The sequence below is a fragment of the Neolamprologus brichardi genome, chromosome 22, assembly GCF_056152115.1.
Source record: "Neolamprologus brichardi isolate AB-2024 chromosome 22, ASM5615211v1, whole genome shotgun sequence".
NCBI lineage: Eukaryota > Metazoa > Chordata > Actinopteri > Cichliformes > Cichlidae > Neolamprologus > Neolamprologus brichardi.
In genome coordinates, this window is record NC_142124.1 from 12,497,632 (window position 1) to 12,514,870 (window position 17,239).

Consider the following 17,239-nt stretch of genomic DNA (forward strand, 5'->3'; position numbering starts at 1 on the left):
AGTGTGTGTGAAGGATTCAATTATAGATTATGTGAGGGTGTGTATGTTTTAGGTTTGGGAAGGGTGGGGGTAAACAGAGATTAAACAAGTGGTGTTGAATGGGTTAGCAGCAGATGAAATGAAGGAGTCTGTTAATGAAGATTGGGTAGGACTGGAGGGAACCGCTCCGAGTTTCCACCACAGAGTGGAGAGGACAGGAGTAAACAGAAATTGAAGAAAGGAATCAGCAAATAAAATGGAGGAGGGGGAAGTAAGGTGAGCAGAACAAGGAAGAGGTGAGAAAAAGCAGAACAAAGCAAGAGCTCAACAATGGCAGGGACAAAGAAAGACAAAGGCAATTAAAGGGAGACAAGATGGAAGCAAGACGGAGGAGGAGGAAAGGAAAATGTAAGAGACAAATGTGGGTAAATGAGACTGATAATGGGAAGCAGTGGTGCATGGCCAGAATGATTGTTTTTCGAGGCCCTTGCCAAATAGATTGGAGGACTGAATTGTACTAGGTGAGTGCAGAGGGATTTTTTTCCCCCCGATAGCACTGCTCTGTTGATAACACGTCACCTTAAGAGGTGAGGGGTGCCACGAGGAACACCTGCCTTGCTTGAAGATGTATCATCCATACACACAAGATGACAAGACCATTATAATGATCCAGAAACAAGCAGATGAAGAGTTTTTGGACCAGTCTCGGAAAGTTAGAAGGTGACATCATGATTTGGCAAAGGCTCTTTTAAACAGTGACTCATTGTTTTCATTATGATTGTTAAAAACTTTTTCTTATAATTTAATTCAGGAAAGACCGATCTGAGGAGCATTACTTAAGAGGATAGAGCAGTATGCAATAATGCAATATGTCTGTGGAGGTTCTCAGTCATCCAGAAGTCTCCTTGAAAAGACAGTCGGATTTCTTTACGTTTGTATAGAAGTTTTGCCTCTCATCCAAGATGTTTTTTTCCTCTTCTAATTCCTCTTCCAGTGATGTAAATTTTATCATGAGACATTTAGCACGAGGGCCTGTGCGGACATGTGCGTTCCCGCGTGTTTTTATTTATTTATTTTTTTCACCTAAGTGGTGTACTTCAAATAAGTATAACAGGAATGACTTCTTGGCCAGTGGCTCTCCAGCTGTCCATTTCCACAACATACTATAATTCATATAGAGTGAACTTTCTCTCCTGGTGTTGTAGGGTCCTGGTTTCCCCATGTTGGTATTCTAGAGGGTGGTGGGAGTCAAAGAACAGGTACTGATCTGTGTGTGGACTTCCGATAAACTTCAGAGACTTCGATCCATCTCAGTAAGCACAGCCCAGTCCATGAACGGTAACCTATTTTCTCTTTGTATCCTTCCTGGTGAACAGTGGTGGTGTCATAAGTCACCACCTGTCAGCCACCAACAGTGCAGTCTTGAGATCCCTCACCACCAGTCAGGTGATTTGACCCACAGCTTTGGTGATTAATCAATATCATTTGTTCCCGTTAGACCAGCTCTAAGGGGACAGCCCCCCACTAGTGGTTAAATACCTGGGGGATGACTCATTATTTGTTCTACACCTGCAGAGTATTCTTGGATGAGAAGAGAAGCTTCTTTATAAACCAAAAAGTCCATCTGCCTTCTTTTTAAGCACTTAAAAATGCCATAATGCAGTTCATCCAGATTCAGTGCAGAGCCACAGCTCACCTCAAGCTCACCTCTTACAAATATTCACTCGACTGCAGCTCTCTGCTGAGTTTGCAGTCTTTTCTGCTAAACTCATCTCAGCTAAACTTTTCTTTTTTCTTCTTTTTTCCTTTGCCATTTCATTTCAGTATTTATTAGCAAGTCAAATAATTTCTCAAAGATGTCATTTTTTACAGCCCCATATGAGCTGATAAAATCATTGTCATTTGTTCTTTGTTTTTAGTCATTTAATCTAGCTCTGGACGGTAAGGCCAAAAGTTTGTGTCAAAAAAAAGATTCTGGTGGTTTTACAGTATATCAGAATTGTTACTACTACTACTACTATTCTTGGATAAGAAGGTCTTTACATAGGGAGCTCTAGAAGCCCTTTTCCTGAGAATATATTTTAAAAAATTGTCAACATTAAAGAAAAAAAAAAGTACACAAAATTACACAACCATACAAATGATCACACATCTGACATAAGGAGGCTATTCATTAACAGGCTGCCCATTATGCTTTTCACTTGTTGCCACTGTTTTTAAAGTCAACATATGGCTCGTTAGTGTTAATGCTTTTATACTGGAGCTGTGTGACGCGGCTAAGAAACACATTTGGATGTGTTTTTTCCCAACTTTGTGGCACAAATTATTCTGTCATTGGGGGGGAACACCTGTTACCGTTGAGTAGCATATTATCTTGTGTGTGAGGAGCTGCTGCAGTCAAAATCCAGCACAAAAGCAGAGGAAGCAGGAATGAAGCAAAAAACATTGTCTTGGTTGTTTTTACTGATAAACTTCCAAACAGCAGACACAGCTCCTCTTTTGGTCACCAGTTATTTTTATGTTATCTTCAAGTTTAATTTCCGTCTGTCTTTGCTGAATGTACTGACAGAGTGCAGAGTGATAACTATTGCACTAACTGGCTAGCTAGCATTACTCAGCTTGCCAGTTGGAGGAATCATTTTTTCAACTGTCCAACTTTTAATACTCAAATTTATTTATTTATTCATTTATGTCACTAATTATTTTGTGCCATGATGTTGGTTGAATGTAAAACGTGCCTTTAACTTCTAGGTTGGAAAAATTAAGCCAATGAGCGAGTGCCTTATACCTGCATCCTATATGAAGGCCGCTGAAAGGCAATAGTTGTGGATGGAAAAAAAGATTCATTTTGTGACATGTTGATTCAGATTACCGGTAAGATAAAGTTATTGATCTCAAAAAAGGGCAATTCATTTGTAGCTTATCCACCCAGTACGTTACTTAATTACTCCCTAACAACTGTAATGTTATACTATGCATAACATAATTTGATTACTTTTGCTTTTCCTCGTAAAATGACCTGTAGTGCACTCATAATTACCATTTATCTATAAAAACCTTTAGGCTATAGTCCCTAAAGCAGTCGCTATTCTAATGAGGACACATGAGGATCTTTCTCTTAGTATTTATGTATGAACACAAAGCCAACAGCACAAAGCAAAGATGCAAACCAGCACAAAGAGACCTTAAAGCGATCGCCAGAGTGATCCTACTTAAAAATATCAACCGGTAGAAACTGAGGCTTCAGGCTGACTGCTCTTCACTGATTTAGTTATCTGTTGAAGGTCTGCGGAGCTGGGGTCTGCATTCAAAGAGCCAAAGTTGTGTTAGCAGTCTAATGCAGTTCCTGGATGCAATTTGCACTTTACCATAGTGCTGCTGTCCTTTTGAGCAATAAAATATAAATAAATTGCCCATATCCCTGCTGTAGACACAAGACTGCGCCTCCATTTTCCTCTTCCGCCAGACTGAACTGAAATCTACTGATTGTTGCGCCAGTACAAATGGAATGCATACACTGACTAACAATTCCAAGGAATTGAACTCTTGGGAATCGAGAACAGATTCCCATCTCTAATGAGGTCGACAAATAAATAGCAATAAACAACAAAATTCAGAAAAATAAGTAGATATGTGAACAAAAAAGAACAATCAAAACAAGGTAATCTAAATAACCCTAGTCTTAGGCAATGAAGTATCTATTTTGTTACAATACACTGGGGTAAAATGTAGCAGCGACCTGAGCGCAACCTTCCTGAACATAAATAACAAAACATGGTCAGGATGTTTTTGCCATTTTTTTAAACACCTTTCTGCTCCACCGTCATGACTGTGGAGCATGCATTAACAATGCTACTGAGGGAGTTTCCTAACAAATAACAAGATGATCAAAGAAAGTCTTAAAAGTATTAAATATGGGCATGGCAGGGAAGAGGGATTTGTTCTCTCAAAGATATTTACATTGATGGACATTTTCCATCTTTTAAGCAATTGAGGGTGAAATTTAATCTTCCTAATTCACATTTTTTCAGATTTTTACAGTTAAGACATTACATCAAAGCATCTATTCCACAATACAATTTGATTCCTCGAAACTCAGTACTTGACAGCTTCATGTCAGTTGAGCCCTACACTAGAGGTGCTGCGTCTCGCTTTTACAGGGCCTTACTAGATATATACAGTCCTTCATCTGATACTTTTAGGGAGCAGTGGCAGGAAGAACTGGGGGTGGATGTTACTGATGATCTTTGGCAAGAGTGCATTAAGAATATATATTGTAGTTCTATAAATGCTAGACATTGTCTGATCAAATTTAAGGTTGTGTATAGGTTGCATTTTTCTCCCACTAAAGTGGAAAAAACACAGAGGGCTGAAACGTTCTTATATATTAAGTGTTCGAGTGCTCGAGGAACTTTATCTCACCTTTTCTTTCAATGCCAAAAACTACAGCTTTTTTGGAATCATTTGTTTGATTTTCTGACCAAAGCCATTGGCAGGGAGGTCCCATGTACCCCCTTTGCAGCATTATTCAGGGTGTCTGAACCGGGATGGGCAAGGGACAAGACAGAGACGCAGGTTGTGTCAATGACTACTCTTGTGGCCAGAAAGCTGATACTTCTCTGCTGGAAGTCTGATAAACCTCCTACCTTCGAAATGTGGTTGAGAGAATTTGGAAATGTACTCCATCTGGAGAAAATTAGGTTTACCTTGTCTAACCGAGAGAGTGTGTTTTATAAGATTTGGCAACCAGTCATTAGCCTGATGGATAAACTTAAGTGAAATATACTCTGTCTTAACATTTATGTATGCTGTCTTACCACCTTGTTGACTTGCCGTCCACCTTCTATTGTGTTCTTTTGAAGGTGATTGTTGTATGCTGCTCAATTATAAAATCAATAAAAATATATTGAAAAAAAAAGTATTAAATATGACAGGAAAAATAAAAACAAAACGCACAGTACAGGTCAAGGAATTAACCTCTTACCCCTAAGATGGCACTATGACGCAGCTATTCAACATTTATCTGGTGCCAGTTTATTCCTGCGGAATTCAAGGAATTTCACATTTTTCATGCATTGAGATTGTCTCACCGTTGGCTCCACTTTCTCATAGGGGCACACTGTTTGTGGGTGTTGGGTTTTTTATTTATTTATGTTTTCAAACGGACTAAGACAGGGAGACAGATAACCACCAGACACTTTACAATCAGCAGTCAACTTGACAAGCAGGTCTTCAGACAGGTTAGAACTAGGGCTGTTCGATATAAAGATATATATCGGATGACGATATAAAAACATCTATCGTTTCATTGTGCGCTATCGTTTGTTACGTGGTGTCGCAAAATAAACTGTTTACGGCAATATTTTTTCATCGTTTTGATGGTCATTGTAGTGGCTATATTAATTTCTTAAAGTTCTCTCTTTTTCTTATGTTTTATATAACCACACTACGGACGGATAAGCACCTGTTTTTATGCGTTGTGGTTAGCAACAATGACGGTAACACCATCGGATGTCCGCTTGTTTATGTTCCACATAAACCTTTCACAATAAAGCTCAAGATCCTGTTGAGACTTTTCAAAATAAACTGAATCACGTGAAAGGGCAGATTATTTACGGATGAGAAGTAAAAAAAGAGCCGCCAGGTGCTAAAAAATAAACCTTAGACTCAAACGTTAGAACAGGCTTTTCCCCGCAGCACGCCGTGTAATAAATACTCACAAAGAAAACGGCGGCCGTTACAACCTATGTCTAAAAATGTATCGTTTCATGCATCGGTTAAAACACTCGACTCCAGCTACATGACGCGCAGCTGGAAACACTTCCCGCAAATCAAGCTGCCCGAGATTCACAGAAAATGTTACAGTTTTGTGATTTATATCGTTATCGGGACGATAGAATTCTTATATCGGGATATGAGATTTTGGTCATATCGCACAGCCCTAGTTAGAACCAATACACTTCTTGCTGTTTAGCGATGTGTTCAACACATCGTGCCACCTAACTGTGTTTTATTGTCTAACTCATGTAACCGATCTAACTACACTATGAGGTAAGGTTGGAAGGTTAGTTAGTGCGCCACTCTCCACTACTTTAGCACATGGTTGATGGACTAATTTATATAGTGTTATATTACTCTTACTTAGATACAGGAGCTGGGGATCAAGCTACCACCAAATTACTGGGGAGGGGGACTTGGTTAATTTCAGAAAACTAAAGTTGACGTCTACGTGGTCCAAAAGGCCATTAGAAATATTCAAGTCTTCGAATATTATTATATTATAATAGTATTTATCATAACAGCCACCATCTAGGAATTTTCAAATGGCTAAAAGCTTTAACAAAAAATTAATCACAAAAGAGTTTATGACTCAGATCTCCTGTGAATGACTTCCCCGTAATGGTAAACTCTGCAGCACAATATAGCTTTGTTATACTGTGTTCTCCAACAGGTCCCTGAGGTCATGTGATCGGGGCTTGCTGGTTGTCCATCATATGAGATCTGTGGACTCAGTGGTCTCTTTTTAAAAAAAAAAAAAAAAAAAAAAAAAGCTAAAAACTCGTGTTTTTAAACTTGCTTTTAGTTCATTTTGTTCTATCTTTTAGCTTCTGTGAAGCACTTTGTGCTTTTCATCTTGAAAGGTGCTATACAAATAAAATTTTACCTAATTTTACTTACTTTACTTTCAAAATGGAGGATTACTGGTTTCACATGTGGTTTCATAACCCCTGCTCGTCACATATCTTCCTTCGCGTTTTTAAAAAGCGAAACGCCAATCTCAACAGTTCAAAACGACTTTAAAAAACGATGACATCCTGGTAACCGTGTCCATCTTTTAAACCATCTATGCTTGCAGCTTGGAAAAGCCCCAAGGGACCTTTTTTGTTTTTCCCATTCACTGGCATTCGATTTTTAAAGCACCATCACATTATGCATGACGGCAGTATAATATGAGGATATACCACCCGGTTCAAATTTAATCTCTTCTGACTTTTGAGAAAATGTTATGAGTGTGGTGTTATATGCTGGTCCCAAAAAACCATAGCCTGCATTCAGACCTTACATTACAGAAAAGAAAGAAACGCCAGTAACCTGCTGCATCTCTAAAATACACACGAAAGCCTGTACACATGTGTGCATACACATCCCAAATATGTTTGGTTTACCAACACTCACTGCATGTTTGAGGATGTAAACGCTCCCAGTGTTTGCAACAATCATCAGTTCGGTTTCACTCTGCTGAGCCGGTACACACAGAGACAGCTAGGGCTGTTGTATTGGGATTTAAATTGTAGGCACAACAGCAGAGCTCAGGCAGCCACCTGGACACTAAACTGTAGGAGCATTGCCAGATCAGTGACAGCGAGCGAGTTCAAAAAAGGGCCACAGAGCTGTCCGCAAGCAGGCTCCAGTATAGTGACCCATACTACCTTGAAACCGCATGGACAGATTCATCCATACATGATTTGACAAAGTGACATAAACTTGGATGGCTAAATCCACGGATGGATAAAAGGTCCCTTCAAAGCCTGCGGCAACTTCCCTGCCTGGCTTCTTACACTGTGACACACGGCACTGAGTCACGGTGTGACGAAATACCTGCATCGCTACTTCTACCTGGATAAAAGCCTCCACGGCTCAAGATGTTTTTCCACTTGAGTATAACACAAACCTTGAAGGTAAAAATTAAAAACTGCATAAATAGACAATGTCCTACCATTACTGCTGAAGATTAGCTGTGGCATGCTCAGTGAAAGCACTTTTCTCATCACTAATTGAACTGGCCTTGTATGAGGAAGGTTACAAGCACCAGTTTCATTAGCCCTCCTAATGCTAGGTTTCGGTACTATTCAGCAAATAAATCACACGACGAAAGGAAAAAAAGCTCCATGTTTGTAATAACATAAAAAGATAATACAATTTCAAAAAAAAAAAAAAATGCTTCAAATTTAAGTCTGCTTTCATTGGATGCCTGTTGCCTTTTGCAGTTGAGGTCTGTGAAAAATTCAGAATAAATCAAACAGTAAACACGAAGAGACAATAGTTTAATAGTTATCTCTTGCAGTTAAGACCAGATGCTTCTAAAACTCAACATGCAAACAATGACATGAAAAGAAAAGGAAAAAGAAAAGAAAAAACACACCAAAAACATGGGCCTATATTACACTCCACTGCAAACACAGACAGCTGAATACCCACCAGCTCAGCAGGCATTCCCATTATACTTCTTTGAGGTCCACCATCTGGGGTGCACGAGTTGCAGACGACAAAAATGCCATCATTCAAACTCTAGTAGACACACGGTATTCAAGGTGGACACGGAATTCAAAGTGGCTTCCAGATGTCATTTTAACATTTGCTCAAACTGTTCTGAAATTAGTGCTGGCTGGCATGACCAAACATCTTGCAGTATATAAAAAGGAAATCTACATTTAAACTCCATTAAGGTAATATATATTTGGCACAAGGCTACAGAGTTAGGCCCCTAACAAGCTTTCTGCTCTGCTTTTAGATCACCTGTAATGGCACCTTTTGTCCCCACTAATTTTAAAGAAAAGCACCATCTGCCTCATTGGTGTGAATATAACAACCTCAATTCTAACTTATTCGCCCAAACCTTGTGGCACAAATGGTTCTGCCATCAGGAGAATACAGGCGTTCTACAGCACTGAGTGGAGAACAATGCAATGCATATTTAAAGCATATGGAAATTGCTTGCTTGGAAATTATGAATGGCAGATCCAGCAACTTTACCTGAAATGTTCTTATTTCTGTTTAGGACCTGCAAACGCTGATTATGTTGAAGGTATGCAGTCTGTCCACATGAATTTATTCAAGCTCATGTAAAGAGATTGTAAATCAAGCAGGGTGCTACTCATAAGCTTAATAACCCTGTCAAAGTAAAATGTGAATTTATTAATTTCACTGATTGATTCTACAAAAATTACAACATTGTTAACTGGCTTAAAAATGTCTCCATTATAACTTAATAAACACATTTACAGAATAATAAAACTCCTTCGTGCACACAGAGCCGATGTGAAAACAACCCACAACCTTAGTTGGCATGTTTACCAGTTACATATCTGCAATGCTCAGGAACACATGCTTCTGCGCTTATTGTGTGTGTGTGGTTGGGTTTAACAGTAGCCCCTCAACTTGCTACTGTGCTGTGCAGTTATTGACTCAGGCCAGCGTGAGCTGAGACAGAACATTTGTCCTGAACGCTTTATGTGCAGTGATGTACAGCATTCAAATTCGCATCTGCATAATTGTGTGACTTCTGCAGGCTGTATGCAGCTTTGAGCCATGGAGACATTTTTTTAAAATCAGTTGCATGCGGTTGAATTACATCACCGAAATAATGAAAAATAGGGTTTTCTAAATAAATTGGTTATATAAATATGTTACATTTGTCTGCCACATTTCTGTGAATCTCATATACTGGACGTGAACCAGCCAGGAATTACATCTTCCTACAATCACGTAGCTACATTCAGTCAATAATAGACATGTGGCTTATATGCATAAGTCCCCTGGCCCCAATAGGATTGTAGCATTCTATCATGTAGTAATCTTTCTAGATAATACCAAAGCTCCTAAGCAGAAAAAAAGAAACCCCTGTGTCATTTGCCAAAGTAAACTGTGCTGCAGAATCAAAGGAAATGCACAGAGAATCCCCAACGATGAATTAAACCTGGGATGCTATTGTAATTACATTACTGTTATCATTTATGTTGTCTAATTTATGTTTAAAAAACTCAAGGATAAAGGCTAATGATGGTGTCAAACACTGTGCGTTATAGCTGCTTAGGTTTACAGCCAGCCATGGTAAACGCTTTCAAATGACAGACTCATGAAGGAGCAAGTTTTCGTGGTAGTCGATGGAGGCCTGTAGAAAAACTAAGTACGAAGTCCAATGATTCAGCAACCTGTAAAACCACCTTTAGCCACAATAACTTGAAGAAATCATTTTCCGTATGTCTTTAACACCTGGAAACTTGTCGAAACAAGCCATACTTGTTCACTCTTTTGCGGCTGAACAACTATGACTTGTTCGACATGACAGTTCAAGACTGCACTGTGATGAACTTTAACATTTAACATGACAACTCAAGCCTGCAGAGTCTGAGATGTAGCTCCTGGGTGTTTTTTATATGTTGTTTTTTTTTTTTTTGCTGTTTTTGAGCATTGCAAGAAATCTGACAAAAACTGCCAAAACATCTGCTTTTATAGAGGTGCTCACACCAGACTGATGAGCACTCAGTGACTGTATTTGATAAGCAGAACCTGTTATTTACCGCTTAGTTCCTATGGAAGCAGTAGGGTAAGTTCAATTTCCCCTTTCCCCATGCATATTTGAGAGAAAGATTTGCAAGCAGAGGCAGAAACAGAGGCCTGTAAGAGTTGCTATCTGCTAAAACTGTCTTCCAATCAATTCCGTGTCTTCAGTGATCACTTTTATATTGATAAAATCTACAATATTAAATTTTTCCTCCCTTTCATTTGACACCTGCTCAGCACAGGTTAACTGCAGAGGTGGGTAATTGCTTCTCTGTAGCCTGCAGCCTTTATATTCTATCCCTGCAGTCCACAGGAACACGAGATGATTTCATTAATAGAAAATAATGTTACGGACTCAATGGGATGGCACAATACTGTATGAACAGGAAGCACTGTATGCTCACTTTGTGCTAATGAAAGGCCGTAATATTTACACTTTCAAAGAATCCGCAGCTCTTCTCCAATAATTCTCTACTCAGCACTGAAAACTGGACTGACCCTGAATTTTATGTTCCTCATAGCAGAATGATAACTAACAGGGATGCATTTCAAGTCTGATATACTAGGGCTGGGCTATATCATACCGTTCACGGTAATAGCGGTGTAATGTTGGGCAACGATAAGAAAATGAAGTATCGCGATAGAATATGGGTGAAACGCGCATGCGCAGTGCCTTTGTTTACATACGCACATGGCTGCGACGCAGAATGAGAAGAGCTAAAGTGAAACGGATGAACCAGAACTGGTTTGTAAAAATGCTGCAACTTCAGTGGTGTGGAACTGGTTTGGCTTTCGTCCCTCAGATATACAACAAAGCACTATTGTTGGTAGCGCATGCTAGCGGGCCGTCGTTATTACCGTGTTTTTTGGAAAATACGGCACACTTAAAATCAATCCTTTGATTTTTCTGAAAATCGACAGTGCCCCTTATAATCCCGTGTGCCTTATGTATGAATTCTGGTTGTGTTTACTGACCTCGAAATGATTTTATGTGGAACACGGCGCTCGAAATATTTCAGTACGACTTTGCTAAGGTACAAAGCCGCACGGCTTGATGGATTGTCGGAGCATTACGGCTATTGTAGGCAGGAGCCTCGCGGCTTGATACGTACTGTGCTTCAACATAATATCCGTATCGTGTGTATAACCTCTTTTTAAGTTTTGTGGATATTATACATGGTTATGCTGAGGATATGTCGGCCAGTTTCCACTGGAAATGCCTTTTGGTTAAACTGTCAGCAAGGATTTGCATTTGCACTGCAAATTTTTTTATATAACTTTAATGCACTTAAAAAGCTGCTTGTGTAAGTGCAAAATACATTGATTTTTTTTGCACTAATAAAGTTGAGGAGTTGTAAAATATTTTGTCTAGTGTCAATTATATCGTCATCGCAAATTTTCAAATGTATATCGTGATAGATATTTTTGCATTTTTCCCCTTCCTCTCTCATCACCGTTAGCACTTTAACCCATCTTTTGCTACTTAATCATTTTTGCGTGGACTTCTTCCATCATCTGCTCTTAATCTGTATTTCTATGTGGCCAATAGAAGCTCAGCTCAGCTCTTTAATGTCAAGAGAAACCCAGTTATGGAGAAAGACACAATTACTTCCATTTTCAATAAGCTGGAAATATTAAATTTTTTCTATCTTAGGATGAGTTTAAGCAAAGCAGGGAAAAGGTCAGTGAACAGACACAGCTCAATACAGAAGAAAAAAAAATCCGCAGTACTTGTCAAGGTCAACTCCAATAACAAGGAAGAAGTGAATGCTGATAAAAACTGTTTGCAAAGCAGAGCTCTTCATTTTCACACAGACAAATACAAACACACGCTGGTATACAAAGGCACACGAGATGCATTCTTAGTAAGAAAGCTGCAGGGCTGAAAGGCAGCTGCTGATGCAACTGAAAGAGTGAATAGACTGAAAGTAAAGTCTGTTTCAGGCATCTTTCAACTTGAAAAGCTTCTTCCTTCCACCTGCTGTGGAAAATATGTTGCAATGCAGTTGCTGCAAACATTCAGGCTGTATTTAAAAAAAACAAAACAAAAGACTCTTCTCATCTGCCTTGTTAACTCAAGGATAGGCCGCATTTATTGAAGGAAAAAAATAAAATAAATAAATTGTTGAAGGCAGGGGAAAAAAACTAAATAAAACAAGGTTAGCCGCTTTATGAACAAACACTCCGTTCATTTCATGCATTTTTAAAAAGGAAAGGAAATTGGGAGAGAAGCTATTCAACCTTTAAAAGGGAGATCTTGTCAATTCTACTCTTAAAGGTCATCATATTGTGAAGGTTTTATGGTGCAGCATGTCGTGTCCGGGGCTTCACGTGGTGCACAAAGAAGCCTAGCATGCCTTTCAAGGTTGTGGATAAATAATTCAACATCTATGAAAAGTAAGATTTGAAAGTGGGGCTACTTTTGTGGGTAAAATCCTCCCAAAAGAGTGAGCATGAATCTGATTCCTCACAAAGAAGTTTAAACTGTCTCCTCTATACAATAGGATTCCTCCTTACGGCACTTTTAAGTCTGTGAACTTACCCAGAGGTAGTAGGTGAACTGCAGGGCGAAGATGGCGATGCCCTCATTGTCAAAGGAGCCGGCGACGGAGCGAGAGATATAACCGGGGACGATGGCGATGAAGCAGGCTGCCAGCAGCCCGGCACCCTGGTTCCACAGCTCCCGGGTTAGCAGGAAGGTGGAGATGGCGGTCAGGCCGCTGAACACAGGCGCAAGAAAGACGCACACATCACGGATGTGGACGGTGATGTGGAGCATGTTGAGCACGTAGTGGATAAGGCCTGCAGTCGCCATGAGCCCTGGGTACACCTGAGGGAAGGTTTAAAAAAAAACAAAAAAAACCAGAAGAAGAGTCTGTGAGAAACGCAAAGAGGAAATAAAACCAGAACAGAGAAGCCTCAACATCTATAATAAAATAAGTTAAAGGAACACTGTTAAGTTAATTCCCCTGTTAAGTTAATTCCCCCTTTACACATTTTTGGCGCCTATCAAAGAGATTTTAGCCAGCGTCAAAGAAAACTACACTTAACCTCCCAACATTTTTTAAACAGAGGTTTTATTTACTCAAGCAGATTTCTTGAGTAACACACAGATTTCTCTCACACAAAGGAAAAAGGCTCACTGCCTTTCCTGAAATGACCAGGTATGTGCTGCATTATTCTGATGTTATCCATGTTGACAGAGAGGGAAAAGTAAAGTGCAGAGAGTTGATTAGTTCTATCAATGGAGAGTAGAGAGGTATGGATTGCCTTTTCTGTAAACCTTGGGACAGATGAGAGCAGCACCTGTAGTCGTGATGATCTTACGCAATGACAACAGTCAGAACCGTATCCTAAAAACCCTTAGAGCATTTACTTAAAAATATAAAAATAAGGTTACAAAAAAACAAAAACGCACATTTTGATCAAAAGACTAAAATTAAATCAACATCAGAAGCCAAATTAAAAATGGTTCCAAAAGCTTCCAATAGACGGGGGGTGGCATCAGGCTTTTCTCGTCTCCTATTGAACAGATGTTCAAATGTGACCTCTCCCTCCCCGAACCTCAGTGCGAGCCTCTCGCCGTGGGAATACTCGCTGTATTAGTGAAAGCTGCTAATTCTCTTAAGATTAAATGACTTGAGGTGAATCGCAGCTCTAATGTGTTCATTTTCCACATTCTCTCACTAATTAAGCGCTGCATACAAAAATCTACGTCTCCGTCTGTTGTGTGTTCAGACAAATTGTGGGAAAATGGGAGGCGTAACTCGTGAATAATTTTAAGCTGCTTGCGAGAAGATTTAATGTGGGCTCGTACCACATCGAACGCAGGTAGACGCCACATGACAGTCAATCTTATAGACTGTGTGCTGTGCGAACCAGCTGTTAAGCGGGTATATGGAGAATTGACGTGTAGGTTTTCATCAGCTATTGATCTGAAAATAAAACTGCTTTAAATTAGGAAAACTGTCACTTTTACTGATTTGTAGTGAATGTTCTGTAATATTTACACAGGAGAAAAACAAAAATATAATCATTTGTGTAATCAATAGTCAATTGTCTGGGCAATAATTGTTCTGGAAATGCTGTGTGACTAGCTTTTCAGTCACGAGTGAATAACATTTCAGGACTCAGATGTAATGTAATATAAAAACATTAGAGGAAAAACTTAGAAGAGTTAGAGAAGAAAGAGGACTGTTACATGACCCACATCTATTCTGGGGCATGATGTTGATATATAGGGTGAGTACAAGTACCTGGGCATCCATATCAACAACAGGCCAACACAGAGCCTGTGCATAAAAGAGGGAGGAAAGCTCTATTATCTTACCCAATGAGCAGGTTCTATTACCTAAGCAAGCTGAGACCCTTAAATATGTGCAGCAAAATGATGGATATTTTCCAGTCAGTCGATTGTGGCAAGTGCAGCGTACTTTTCTGTGGTCTCCTGGAGGGAGCAGAGTCTGAGCTCATGACAGCAACAGACTAGATAAACTGATTATGAAGGCTGGCTCTGTGATTGGCCGTAAACAGTACACTTCTGAAGCTGTGTTGGAGAGGAGGTCACTGAACTGACTTATCCATCATGGATAGCAGCGACCACACTACTTACTGATCAGGCTTCTCTAACTAATCTAATACTACATCATCTCAACTGCTATAAAGTACAGTACTGTATAAAAGTCTTGAGCTACCCCTTATTTCTTTATATTTTTCTAGGAAAATGGGAAATAGGTCCATTGTAACATGCGCAAACACACATGGAAATAGAGCTTATATAATTTAATCGAGCTTTAAAGTCTTTAAAGGCTTTCTTGTAATTTATTTAAGTAGTCTTCTTGCTCAATTCAGTCATGATGATGATGTTGTTCAGGCTCTGGGGAGGCCAATCCATGACTGATGCTAATCAATTTTGTGTTTGTCTATCCAGGTATGCTTTTTTTCTGCATTGACAACGTGCTACTGTATGGTGGATTGAAATCTGATCATACTTTTCTACATTCAGAATTCCATTAACTTGAAAAGAAATCCAACATCACTGGCTGAATTGCAGCTAAAGACCATGGAAGAGCTCCACCGTGTTTTATAGACAGCTATAAACATTCCTTGTTAGTCCTGACCTTCTCTGTACATACTAATAATTTGGATTCATCACTTCATAAAACCTGTTTCCCCTGCTTTCCAATCTAGTTCTTGTGTAATTTGGCACACCACAGCCTTTTCTCCCCGCTTTCCTGCCTTAAGAATGACTTACTAACAGCCGACCTTCCACTGAGACCATTTCAGATGAAGCTACGTTGAATGGTAGATTGATCAGTGAAAGGTCCTGCGTCAGGTCTTTGCTGGATTATTTTTTGCCCCATTTCTTAAGGACATGTCTTTCACATACTGTTCATCTGCCATAGAGGTTTTTTGGACTGCCAAACTTTCAACTAACAGCTCTTTGAAAATACTTTTTTTGTGCTGTGATTTTATACTTGTCAAACTGTTATCTCTGGCATTTTGTAGATTCTTTGTATATTTAACTAAAGAGACTCTTTCAAGCCCTTCTCAGTATTTCACTATGGGAAGCAGCCTCTGGCATGACCAATTGTGGGAGTTCCACTACTACAAGCATATCAGACAGACCAATGACTTCAAGGACACGAGGTCCTCCGACGCCATTTATAGCAGCCTTTGTAGAAGGCTGTTAATAACAAACTGCCCAAAGATACAATTTAAAATTGATTCTTTGCCAAGTTGTCAATTATGTGTATGTACAAAACACTGTTTCATCCTTTGAGTAAATTATCTTTTCAAGCTTGACTGATTCACAGGTCAAAAACAACCCATTCCCCTAAAAATGGTCACTTACAAGGCCCTTCAAAAAGCCCAGAAGTATTGCCTCTGGCTCTTTGGAAACAAAAAGAAAAGAGTATGGGCTCAAGACTTTTGCACAGCACTGCATTTCTCATTTCATTAGGTCAAAACTTCAGCGAGATTTAACAGGAGGTAATGTGGCCATTAACAAGCTCCATTAATGATGAACACGAGTTACTGACGGGCATTTAGGCACCAAACACCAGCGCGCACTGCTACAGAGCCAGCACTGTTTATTACATATTACAGGGGCAGCAACGAAAATAAATATTCAGCTTCAATATGCTAATTGCAAATAACCAAATGAAATCTAACTAAACTGAATTGGCTTTGAATCACACTGGGCACAATTAAAGGTCTGAACAATTATTTCTGCTATCAATTTGTTGATTATGTCATTAATAAATCACAGAATCTCCTTTTCTCTGTTCTCCATTTTAGTCAATTCAAACACTAGAAAACTGGGATGAAAAGGAAAAAGGAATTATTTTTGCTTGCGTAAAGAAAAATCGAGGGTCAAGTGTTGCCGCGCATGGTGTCAACAAGAATGTTATTATTAAAACCATCAAAAGATGGGGCCTGAGTGGGCGAGGCTTAATGTCCTTGTCTCATCTGTATGAGAGCAGATCCAATTAGAGCTTTGTGCAGTGCAATGTGGACGTCTGAAATAAGATGCGAAATAAAGGTTATGTTTGACGTGTGAGTGGTCCTTGATGCGTTTCCACTGTAGGCCCACTCCATACGCTACTGCTAATAAACTTAGGTCTTCACGTCTCTAATTAGCCAATGCCTAGAAGTCCAAGCTACACCAGCTAATCTACATCTGCGTAAATCAACCACATCTCATCTCATAGCTGAGAATTTGACACAGTCCATTATTACCCATTCTAAACTGTCGTATGGCCCAGGTCCCCTCCAATATGACTAAAGCTGTTCATCATAGTCGAGGATATTTAGCAATGAGGTCTGGCTTGAAAGAAATCTTTGTACATAAATTGAATTAACACTTCTCTAAACTGGCATTCAACAAAGCACAAGGCGGCTTGCTCATTTTGAAAACAGCATCAACTAAAACTGTCAAAAGGCGTTACAGAAACCCACTTGAGTCATTGTCATT

At 39.5% G+C, this 17,239-nt stretch overlaps 1 protein-coding gene across 1 annotated transcript in view; it reads right to left on the minus strand.

Moving 5' to 3' along the window:
- The window catches only part of stt3b (STT3 oligosaccharyltransferase complex catalytic subunit B), a 100,284-nt gene that overhangs the window by 35,918 nt on the left and 47,127 nt on the right, over nt 1–17,239 (minus strand). Inside the window, exon 3 of the mRNA XM_087834906.1 lies at nt 12,806–13,093. Within this exon, the coding sequence (XP_087691032.1) occupies nt 12,806–13,093 (288 nt within the window). The remainder of the gene's footprint in view (nt 1–12,805; nt 13,094–17,239) is intronic.